This window comes from Notothenia rossii (assembly GCF_949606895.1).
Source record: "Notothenia rossii genome assembly, chromosome: 11".
NCBI classification, from domain to species: domain Eukaryota; kingdom Metazoa; phylum Chordata; class Actinopteri; order Perciformes; family Nototheniidae; genus Notothenia; species Notothenia rossii.
In genome coordinates, this window is record NC_136910.1 from 2,203,136 (window position 1) to 2,215,635 (window position 12,500).

Here is a 12,500-nt window from a genome sequence, read left to right on the forward strand (position 1 = left end):
ACACACACACACACACACACACACACACACACACACACACACACACACACACACACACACACACACACTGAGTCATGCCGTGTGGAGGTGGAGGAGCATGCAGATCTCTCTCTGAAAGATAACGAGTGTGATCAAATAAAATACATTATTATATAAACAATGATTTGTATTATTAATACTGTTTTATAGAGCAAACCATAGAAGATAATGGAATGAAAATAATTGGAGCTGCAGCAATAATTACTGCCTTTTATATTAATTATTTATTTACTTCTTGGCCCAAAAACTCAAGAGCAGATTCAGGTTCTCTGATATTTCAAAGACTTCAGGCAGTGTGAGCCTGTGTGTCCCCTAAGTAAGTAAGTCGCAGGGCTCGACATTAAGGACCGCCCGATGGCCCGGGGCCATCTAGTATTTAGCTCGGGCAATGAAGCCTCTCCTGCTGGTTGCCCGATCGGGCAATCTATTATGCCAGTATCATGCAGCTCACGGATTCAGTCATGAGTGACCCGACAGTAAAACTAAACATATCTATAACTAGTTACGGTAGTTTGAGAGGTGATTAAAATAGCTACGTGTGATATTCTAACCTCAAGTGTGTTTTGTTCCGCTCACCGCTGCATGTGATCATGCAGAGCTGCGTGTCGACTCGTCAGCACCAGCTGATCTCTCTCTCCCGTCAGATTAGACTTCACTCTCGTTTATGTCCATATCGATCAGATCCAGCTAGTTCTAGCTAATGATATGACTACCTGCTTATTAAAAGACACCTAAACAATAAGTGTCGCTATGCAACTGGGTGAGGCCACAAAGTATAGCGCAGCATTATGCATTTGTTTACATGCCCACCGGAACCCCGAGGCATTACCAACAGATCAACGCACAATCAACCCATACAGCACATCTCTTTCTCCACATTAAGTGTTAGACATTAGAATGGACTATTCTTGTCTGTCACATAAGTGGCGCAACTGAAGCGGTATTGCGCTAAAGGGAAATTATTTTGACCGAAGAGATTTAGATTTGCCGGCTAACGGGAACTCTGACGTCGCCATTTTGTGTGCTTCGCGGATGCGCTCGGCTCCTCTCGACTGCTGCTCGGGTCTGCTCGGTCAGCTTCCGGATGAGGAAGCATTCATTCGACCAACTTACATTAGATAACATTACAAACATTTTTAACAGGGGCCATAATAGTGTAAATAATGTTTGTTTTGGCAGTTACAACTGAATGTAATGTTTTCTACTTTTTTACATCTGGGAAGGCATTTGCCTTCATCAGATGGAAAGTGTCTTGACCAACAACTGAAGTATTTCTTATAGCTATGCAGGGCATGCAAGAGAGCAAACACAAACAAGAACAAACAAACAAAGTGAAATGAAGAATACAATTGAAATTGTACAATATAATATTGTGGTGGTTCATCTTATAATTCAGTCTAGAGAATGCACCAGACAGCATCTACAGTAAGACCTTCAAAAATATTTTCTTTTCTAGGGGCAGGCCCCCCAAACCCTTCGTGCGTCATTTCGTCCGCGCGAATTTTTCAGGGCAATCTCTATTGGGCTCAGGGCCATCTGTAAATTAGCTTAGCTCCCAAAATCCTTAATGTCATGCACTGAAGTGTGTGTGTGTCTGACCTTCTTGTGTGCACTGAAGATCCTCCTGAAGGAGTCCGGGTTCTTCTCCGCTGTTTTCCCTGTTGGAGGCCGGCGGGGGGGCCGAGGCGCCCGGGCCATCACCCTGATGCCGTCCTCCGAGAAATCAAGGACCTCTGCAGACCACACACACACACAGAAATGAGAGGAGAATCTTTACTGCACGTCTGTGTTTTGTGTTTTAGGATGATAGCCCGAAATAAGATCTGTGGTTGACACGGGCTGAAGAGGTTTTATTCTACGACAGCGTTTCCGCCAGGGGGCCGTCTTGCCGTCATTTGACGCCCTGAGCGGGAGCGTCCAAAAATATTAATAATTCGAGAGAAGATCGAGAGTTTTTATTGCTTCAAATGACGAAAAGGAAAAAGGACATCCCTCTGCTGGAGGGGCAAAGGAGTCTGGTGGGATTATTTTCCCACCAGTATTGAAGATCGTTTCCCCGACATCGGCGGTGCCTGCTACGGGACAACACGGAACCTGGCGATTTGGACGCGATGAGCGGGGGGGGGGGGTTTTAGTGGAGCGCGCCCGTGAGCTGCGAGAACCAGAGCCTCTCAGCGGCGAAACTGAGGCGACTGAGCTAGCGCTTTAAGAGAGCCGAGCCAAATGATCCAGCTCACTAACGTCAAAAGACAGTATCTATAAAAGGGACGGCCCCCCCCCCCCCCTCCGCTCTCGGGGTGGACGCCTTCTCAGCCCTGGTCTGGCAGAAACACTGTTTTACGACATGAAATAGGTCAGTAAATACCTCACTGGTGAATTTAGAAACAGCTGTGTGTGTGAGTGGGTGTTTTAGTGTGTGTTGTGTGTGAGATGACAGTTTGCTGCTATGAGGGTCAAAATGAAGTGCTGTGTATGAGTGATGGTGTGTGTGTGTGTGTGTGTGTGTGTGTGTGTGTGTGTGTGTGTGTGTGTGTGTGTGTGTGTGTGTTGGTGTGTGTGTTGGTGTGTGTGTGTGTGTGTGTGTGTGTGTGTGTGTGTGTGTGTGTGTGTGTGTGTGTGTATGAGTGATGGTGTATGAGTGATGGTGTATGAGTGATGGTGTATGAGTGATGGTGTATGAGTGATGGTGTGTGTGTGTGTGTGTGTGTGTGTGTGTGTGTGTGTGTGTGTGTGTGTGTGTGTGTGTGTGTGTGTGTGTGTGTGTGTGTGTGTGTGTGTGTGTGTGTGTGTGTGTGTGTGTGAGATGGTGTGTGTGAGATGGTGTGTGTGTGTGTGTGTGATGGTGTGTGTGTGATGGTGTGTGTGTGATGGTGTGTGTGTGTGTGTGTGTGTGTGTGTGTGTGTGTGTGTGTGTGTGTGTGTGTGTGTGTGTGTGTGTGTGTGTGTGTGTGTGTGTGTGTGTGTGTGTGTGTGTGTGTGTGTGTGTGTGTGTGTGTCTCTACAGTCACCAGTTACACAAACACAACTCTCCACTTCCTGTGAGATGCCAATACATTGTTTTAGATACTTACTTGTTATTATTTTTGCTATAACAAAGCGTTAGTTTTTAGATACTACATTATTTAGAGAAGGTTCTCATTGTAAATGTCTCATTGTGTTTGAATACGAGGTCATAATAACAAAGAAAGTCGTTGTTTTCAACAAGTTAGCCATTATTTTTGCTATACTAACTCATTGCTTTGGGATCGTTTGTCATCATAACGCCTTCAGGGAACTTTTTTACGTTTTTCGGAAATTGTAGGAACTGTTATTTTTTATTTTGGAATCTTTATTTTCCCCCATAACAATTGTTTGTAATGGTTTAAAGTTGTTCAAATGAACTTGACATATGATGACAATTTACCTAAAGTAAGGTTCTTGGTAGGGATGGGTACCCGGTATCAAACGGGCTCCAGGGCTGAATTATTAAAGACCGTGGAACCGTTAAGCTCCAACGTTATCGGTCTTTTTATCGGTACTGGAGACATGTAAAATATATGTCATGTGTATTAGTGCTACACAAACATTATATTGCAGTTTTAGTGTCGCTAAGTCTAATATGCAAAAAGACTGCAAAATGCGTTCATGATTATTTTTTGTATTTTCGATCTTTCCAATCCAGACGAGAGATTTCTCTCTCCCGTCTGTGTGCGAGGGGGCGGGGCGGTTTACACACACGCAGCTGCTACATGCAGCAAAACACACACACACGCAGCTGCTACATGCAGCAACACACACACACACACACACGCAGCTGCTACATGCAGCAACACACACACACACACACACGCAGCTGCTACATGCAGCAACACACACACACACAGCGGAGAGAATGCGCTCCGAGGTGTGGTTAAACTTTACGCGTCTCGATGTGGACGATGCTCGTTACCAAACGTGCAATAAGAGTTTAGCATGTAAGGGCGGTAACACGAGCAATTTGTCTAAACTTTTATCAAAGGTGCTCCACATCCAGACGGAGAAATGCACCGGGTTCGACTGTCTTTCTAGAAGCTCTGTAGCCCCATCCACGAGTAACGTTTCCACGTCAGGTGTTCTGTATGCTAGCAGCAACACACGGAGTTAACTCAGTTATAAAAACATAGGTTAATGATTAGAGGTCACTGAGTTATTTATTTTGTTAAAGATTCAGCTATTCTGTTTCCAGTTCTGTCATCAGGTTATTTAATACCATTTGTTAAAACACTGTTGTTTCTTTTGATGTGAAATATTATGTATTATATTTAAATAAAAAGCAATGTTAATTTTGTTCACAATGTGTTTAGTTAATTTACCTTATTTTTTTCTCCAAAATAACCGATAAGAGTGCCGTTAAAAGACCGGATCGATAAGTGGTATCGATAAAAGTAGTAGTACCGTTAAAACCTTAACGATACCCATCCCTAGCTCTTGGTGGGAAAAGGTTTGTTACCTGTTCGTATCCTGCTCTCCTTCTCAGCGTTCTTCTTGGTCTCCTTGCTCGGTCTGTCCAGCCTCTCGAGTCTTTCCGTCCTCTCGAGGGCCTCCAGCCTCTCCAGAGCCTCGAAGGGATCCGGAGGTTCTTCCGTTTGCGTTTCCTCCATCGGCTCCATCGGGGCTCGCTTAGCGGCGGCTTCCTTCTTCGCTCTTCTCCTCGCTTTCGCTCCACTGTCGTCCTCGTCGTCTTCTTCTCCGTCGCTGTTGCTCATGTCGTCGAAGCCGAAGTACTGGATCTTGTAGCTGTTCTCTGCGCTGTTGTTCTCCTCCTGATGGCCCTCTGCTGCGTCTTCGAAACCGAAACTCTCCAGCTTACTGTCCTTCTTTGACTTTGTCTGCGTTGGTTTGAACCTGAAGCGAGGAAAGAAACACATTGTTTACAACTCAAAAAGACAAAGAAATCCAGTGCTGAAGGGATGTTGTATTTCAGAGTTGACCCTGAAGGCAGCATCTCCCTGGTCCATAGAGTCCACATGTGATTTTGTATTATGTCAGAAAATAAACTAATGTTGGGCTATAAAGGAACTACAGCACGGTCACATGACTTCACGTCACCACCGCTAAGCTAAAGGAGGCTAATGTTGGGCTATAAAGGAACTACAGCACGGTCACATGACTTCACCACCGCTAAGCTAAAGGAGGCTAATGTTGGGCTATAAAGGAACTACAGCACGGTCACATGACTTCACCACCGCTAAGCTAAAGGTGGCTAATGTTGGGCTATAAAGGAACTACAGCACGGTCACATGACTTCACGTCACCACCGCTAAGCTAAAGGAGGCTAATGTTGGGCTATAAAGGAACTACAGCACGGTCACATGACTTCACGTCACCACCGCTAAGCTAAAGGAGGCTAATGTTGGGCTATAAAGGAACTACAGCACGGTCACATGACTTCACGTCACCACCGCTAAGCTAAAGGTGGCTAATGGTGGGCTATAAAGGAACAACAGCACGGTCACATGACTTCACGTCACCACCGCTAAGCTAAAGGAGGCTAATGTTGGGCTATAAAGGAACTACAGCACGGTCACATGACTTCACGTCACCACCGCTAAGCTAAAGGTGGCTAATGTTGGGCTATAAAGGAACTACAGCACGGTCACATGACTTCACGTCACCACCGCTAAGCTAAAGGTGGCTAATGTTGGGCTATAAAGGAACTACAGCACGGTCACATGACTTCACGTCACCACCGCTAAGCTAAAGGTGGCTAATGTTGGGCTATAAAGGAACTACATGTTTTAAGACTCATTCCTGCCACACGATGGATATAAGAATTGATTTATAAAATGATGCACTAAGGTCAGGTGGCTCCAGAAAACATGAACCACATTTTAAATCAACATTTTCACTCTTCCCTGTTGAGGAAACTAATCTGGTAAGTATAGCAGATGAAAGCAAACTTAAATGAAAATGTGTCAAAATGTCTGACTGAATGAATCGTCCTTGGGAGAAAGCATTGAATGACACTCAAGCTTTTACTTGGAACCTTTCATTAAGAGATGAAAACATGCATGAAATGAAAAAAAAAAAAACACAGAACGATAACCTGTCTTTCCTGAGAGCCGTTGCTTTACGGAAGTTTCTCAGTGAAAGCCTCCGGACAGAAAGAGGTTGTGAAATCACACAGAAAGAAATGTGTACACTTCTGGAAATAGGTGCCATTGTTTTAATTCCTTTACTCAGGGATGAAATCTGAATTCAGCAGTGTTTCCCACAGAATTTGTGGGGGCACCGCACCCCCGCACCCCCAACCCCCCCCCCCTCCCCCCCCCCGTAAACGTATGGATTTTATGAGATCCATTTGTGGCGGACGATATTTAATTGTGGCGGCCCGCCACAAATAAATCAATGTATGGGGAACACTGTACAGTCCTGTCAAGGTTTCTCCATTTCCCCGTTGGATTGATCATTCTGTTTCCACTTAGTGGCATGTTAATTTTCTAGTAGGTCGTTCCAGCTCTTCATTTAAGATTTAGGATGTTTCCAATATCAAATAAGAGTTTGTAGATTTTAGAAAATCACATAACCCAAAATACTCTAAAAATAATGTTCTCGTTTTGATACCAACTCTTTTCAGAACGTTTCCTATTTTAATCATTATTTAAAAAGACCTCATTCCGGGAACATTTCTTTTCATAATGAGTTTTTAATCAAAAAGCTTACATTTGACTTTGTCCTGAAATGTGGTGTGTGTGTGTGTGTGTGTGTGTGTGTGTGTGTGTGTGTGTGTGTGTGTGTGTGTGTGTGTGTGTGTGTGTGTGTGTGTGTGTGTGTGTGTGTGTGTGTGTGTGTGTGTGTGTGTGTGTGTGTGTGTGTGTGTGTCTCTTACCTTGTGTTTAGTATCTCAGTTTTCTTCCGTTGCCACCCGGCCTCTCCCAGCTCCACACTGTTGTTCCCCGACGCGGCGCCGCTGCTCCCGCTGGAGGGCGCTGCGTCCGCACTGAACTCCTCCCCCCCCCGGTCCTGGATGGTGACGTTACACATGGACACGGAGGAGGGTGGAAGCACCGTGAAGTCTCTGTTCCTTCCTCTTCCTCTACCTTCTCCTCCTTCTACTGTGGTCTTATCACTACCTCCGTCAGACGCAGATTTGGGCGGATCTGAGACAGAGTCCGATGTTTTTCCCTTGTTGGGCCTCCTGTACGTCCGACAGTTTGTGTTCCTGAGCAGCGACGAAGACGAGGAGGAGGAGGAGGAGGACGAGGAGGTCGTCTGCATCTGCGTGGAATCCGTGGTCTCCATGAGGAAATCCAAGTCTCCACCGAAGTCCTCGCTCAGGTTTGGGCTCCGCGGGGGAGACGGGGGTTTCTGATGTTGTGCGGAAACACCGGCTGTTGCCCAGGAGAGCGTTGGAGCCGGGTTTCGAGGCTCCTGGATGCTGGGGGACGGAGGGCGGAGACCCATGATGTCGTCCCACGCATCGTACGAGCATTCTGCCTTCGCCCCCGTTTTCAAAGTGGTGGTCTGAGGCAGCGGCTTCTTGTCGCTCTCCGAGGCGTTCAGGTACCACGAGTAGCTGTGCTGAGGCTCTGAGGAAGACGAGGAGGAGCTCGGAGGATTTCCTACGGGAGGAAACGGAATCAGAGTTGTCAAATATTGTAAAAGTTTATTTGAAAGAAGCTGCTTTTTGGGGGTTTTCCCTTTTCCTGTAATGTGTTCTATATGTCCACTGCAAAGCAAAAACTCAAACTAATTCATTCTGCTAGCCAAGGGGTAACACGCGTTTGTTCTGCCTGCAAAAATAACAGACAACAGAAAGTGAAAACAACTTGTGCTAGTTGTATGTGGGGAAGAGCGGAGGGAAGCTCCCCCTGTTGGTCAACTATATTATCATCGACAGTCTCGGTTCTTGACGTTTTTAAATATTGCCACTTCACATTCATTTCGGAGGTAGTAGCTTTTGACTCCTGTGTTTACTTCCGGAGCATCTTGAAATCTATTGAACACACGCTCTCCTATTGTACCTGAAGGCTACAGTAACATCTTTCTACAGTTTTCAAAACAACACATTTTCCCAAGCGTTCCCAATTTTGAAACCTGCTTCATTTATTCAAATGACGACCTACAGAATACTATCAGCTCTGAGCACATGATTTGTTTTTGGTTAACTTCACGGACTTAGCAGAGCGAGTGTGTGCATAGTGACTGCACTTCAAAAAGCACCTTTACACACAGAGGAGAAAGAATCAGTTCTGTCAAATATGCTAAAAAAGGCCCTATTCTGCTTTTTGGGGTTTTCCCTTTCCTGTAATGTGTTCTATATGCATAGGTTCTCTGTGAAGCAAAAACTAAATGTATTCTGCTAGCCAAGGGGACCTCGACCTGATCCTGACTCAGAAAGCTGGCTACTAAAAACAACAGAAAGTGAAAACAGCTTGTGTTAGTTGTATGTGGGAAACTCCCCCTCTTGGTCAACTATATTATCATCAACAGTCTCAGTTCTTGACGTCTTTAAATATTGCCACTTCACACTCATTTCGGAGGTGGTAACTTTTGACTCCTGTGTTTACTTCCGGAACATCAGCTATATCAGCTCTGAGCACACCATTAGTTTTTGGTTATCTTCACGGACTTAGCAGAACGAGTGTGTGCATAGTGATTGCACCACGGCCTGATCCTGACTCAGAGAGCTGGCTACAAAATACAACAGAAAACAACTTCTACTCCTGCACGCTCTTATTGGCTAGCGCTCCAACACATTGTATGTACATCCTAACATCTTTCTATAGTTTTCAAACCAACACATTTTTCCAAACATCTAGAATCTTTAAACCGGCTTCATTTATTTCGAATGAAATAGTAACTGGTTACAACCTACAGAATACTATCAGCTCGGAGCACATGATTTGTTTTTGGTTAATTTCACGGACTTAGCAGAACGAGTGTGTGCATAACGAATGCACCACTTCCAATACCACCTTTACACACTGAAAACAGGTCACACACTAGGGCTGAACGATTAATCGATTTTGAATCGAAATCGCGATTTGAAATGATGCGATTATCAAATCGCAAAGCCTGCGATTTTTTTTAACATTTTTTTTTACAATTTCTTTTTTTTCTTCTTGTGTGTCAGTCATCCACACCAATCAGAAGTGCTGTGCTCCACATGTACCAGCCATTGTTAATCAATCAGAAGTGGCCCATGATAGAAGGTGATAGACAGATTGATCCAATCACCTGCCAAGTATCTTTGAAAGTGCCTGCCCTTTCCAAATGGCTTCCAGTGGAGCTCTCCTAGATGGTTTGGTGAACCATCTGAGTCAGGTTAGTAATGCTCCATCACATGTTTCTATCACAGGGTGAGTCTTAAACTGAAGCTTGACTTTAAAGCAGCCCAACGGAAGTTTCATGTAAGTTTAGTTCTTTAACTCGTAGCTCGGGCTGCGGGGTGCTAGAGACGGGAGCGTGTTGATACGACCTTCCTAGCCGGAGTTATGGCCGCATTTTACAATAAACTTACGTTGGGTCGCTTAAAAACAAATATCGCAATTCGAATCGCAATATTTGTCAGAAAAATTAGATTTTTTTCCCCAAAATCGTGCAACCCCATCACACACACACACACACACACACACACACACACACACACACACACACACACACACACACACACACACACACACACACACACACACACACACACACACACACACACACACACACACACACACACACACACACACACACACACACACACACACACACACACACACACACACACACACACACACACACACACACACACACACACACACACACACACACACACACACACGGCTATTAGCACGTCACGGACACGTCTGCCCTTCACAGATAACAAACGTATGAATATTAAACTTGTTACTCAGAGCAGAGACAGGAAAATGCTTCGCAGCGTAACATCAAAGAATATCTGTATCAGTGAAAGAGCTGTGGGTTTGTAAAACTGTGTTGTTGAAAAGCGTAAAGCTAGAAAGTAGGTCAACTAGCTACCTAACTTTCAGAAGGTAAAGCTCACAAAGGAACATCACATTTGGAGAATAGCAGAGGGCATTATCATCCGTCTCTAACCTCTCTCCATTTGGCCGATTTACAATCATTTGAGAGGATGTAGTTTGCTTTTCAGGAGTTGGTTGAGACACATTGAAGAGACGGATCAAGTTTGGTTCAGCCGGATAATCTCCAAATGTCTACTTTACTTTTATAATTTTGGAATCATAAATCTAATGTCCAGAAGCAAAATGCTAACGTTATGCTATAAAGGAACTACAGCCGAGTCCAGCAGCACGACTTCAACGTAAACGACGGCAACTTTAAGATCCCCTGTCATGGCCATTTCTACTGATCATAGTTCCATTGTTGAGGTCTACTAGAATAGATTCACATTGTTCAATGTTCCAAACTCTCATTGGTCTCTCAAACAGCATCTCTGTATAGTATGTGCATTCACTCTCTGTCCTACACGACTTGTTGGAGCTCCTGCCCCCGGGTTGGCGATACAGCGAGAACAAGCTAAACTCATCCTGAGCACACAAACACTCACAGCCGAAGTAAAAACAATAAGCGTGGCTCGATACTGATTAAGAAAAAGGTTGATAACGATGTGAGAATGGGTCTGCAGAGAGCATGTCTCCACCATCCCAACTCGTCTATTACCAACGTTCAGAGAGCTCTATGCAAGTCAATGGGACTCCCTGTTAGTTAGCCAAGGGGTCCTGGTGAGGGAGGGGCTCCGCGGATTGGTCCATTTGGCCGAATATCCGAATATTCTTTCGCTGGAGTACTATTCTGGTTTCAATGTCGTTATTCGGATATTCCTTTTGTTTGTTTTCCCCCCGTTTTTTTTTCAAACTGAATTTATTGAAATCTCCAATATCAACGTAAGAGCTTGTGCCTCTTCGGGGCGTGCTAACACTTAACTATAAACGTTATCGTTTACTTTCTCCGTCTTTATATGTAGATATTACTTTTCTCCGTTAATCTCCATCACGTTGTTTCCATAGCAACAACAGCTTCCTGTCAACAGCGCTACCTCTCCTTCAAAATAAAAGCATGTCCATAAATAGGAGACATATACAACTGCAACGAAAGTAACAAACACAATGTGATATCCTTTTCAATTTCAAAGAAACCAAATTGGGTTACATTAACAAATAACTATCAAACAACAATACTGTAGAATAACAAAATGAATGCCGTGAATAAACCGAAATACACGTGTTGAAGCGGTTCGCTGCTGATTACTACCCCCCCCCATGGGAAGATATGTATATAGCTAAATAGCAAATAAACAATAAGCAGCGCTTCCCAGGTGTATAGGTCTCTGTCGTCTGGCAGGCGGTATCGCAGCATCAGGACTAAAACCACCAGACTCAGAGACACTTTCATCCCACAGGCCACAAGACTTTTGAAAGAACATCCATAACATTCATCTGGCTGCAACTTAAAAATGATTTATCTAATATATCATATTCCAATCACTTGTATATAGACTCTCCTGGCACTATTCTGTTCTATTTTATTTGTATTTACTATTTTAACTATTTATACTCTGTTATATTGTGTTGTACCGTTGGAGGAGCCTGTGACCTCAGATTGTCATTGACATATCTGCACTGTAGCTACGTACTCAAAGCCTTGAATCTTGAATGTCATATGTTGGCCTTAACACTAGAACACTCAAGGTCTTCCCAGGTCCAGAGGTCTGTCTGTGTGTTACCTGTAGTAGCAGTGCTGCTGTTGAAGAAGCGCGCCGTGTCCTCCACAATCCGGGGGGGCTGGCTCCGGTCGTTGTTCATCCACGAGGAGGCCCCTCTGGAGGCCGTCAGACTGTGGGTTCCCCCCCCCTGAAGGCTGGACATGCTCCCCATGTTCAGAGATAGCCCCGCCCCCGGTCTTTCTGCCTGGGGGGGCTCGGCAGCGCCGGGTTTAGCAGGGGACGACTTGCTGCGAGACGACACCGGCTTGGACTCCTCGTCGCTGTCGAAGCCGAACGGATCCTCCATGCCGTCTCCGCTCGGACGGGGTCTCTTGTAGACCTCCAGAACCGAGTCATTTTTGGGTGCTCCGGCACGCTTTGAGCCCACCTTGGCTTTGTAGGTGGTGTCGCCCCATTTGGTGCTGAGGGTGCCTCTCTTGGTGGACAGAACCTCGTCGAACTTGGACGTGCCCTCCCCCCCCTTACGGCTGTAGGTTTTACCGAATCTGGATGTCATTGTTGCATCTGGGTCATTTCTCTAGAGGGCGAGAGGGGGGATTATTTAAGAGTACAAACAAACAAAAAAACAAACAGCCATGATAGACCACCACACAGACTGTTATTTATACATATTGTTATATATATATTTGTATTGTTTTGAGGGACAAAGAGACACTGAGATGTGTTGCTAACTGTAAAGCACTGACTCATCACTGTACCCTGTATGCCAGGGCAGGTCTGCCTTCACTAACTGTACGGAGGC

At 45.0% G+C, this 12,500-nt stretch overlaps 1 protein-coding gene across 1 annotated transcript in view; it reads right to left on the reverse strand.

Annotated features, from left to right (window-relative positions):
- waplb (WAPL cohesin release factor b) overlaps positions 1 to 12,500 on the reverse strand; it is a 28,745-nt gene that overhangs the window by 14,631 nt on the left and 1,614 nt on the right. The window contains exons 2-5 of the mRNA XM_079659240.1: positions 11,759 to 12,275; positions 6,887 to 7,619; positions 4,508 to 4,902; positions 1,639 to 1,772 (exon numbers count right to left, since the gene is read on the reverse strand). Of these exons, the coding sequence (XP_079515366.1) occupies positions 1,639 to 1,772; positions 4,508 to 4,902; positions 6,887 to 7,619; positions 11,759 to 12,254 (1,758 nt within the window). The 5' untranslated portion in view covers positions 12,255 to 12,275. The remainder of the gene's footprint in view (positions 1 to 1,638; positions 1,773 to 4,507; positions 4,903 to 6,886; positions 7,620 to 11,758; positions 12,276 to 12,500) is intronic.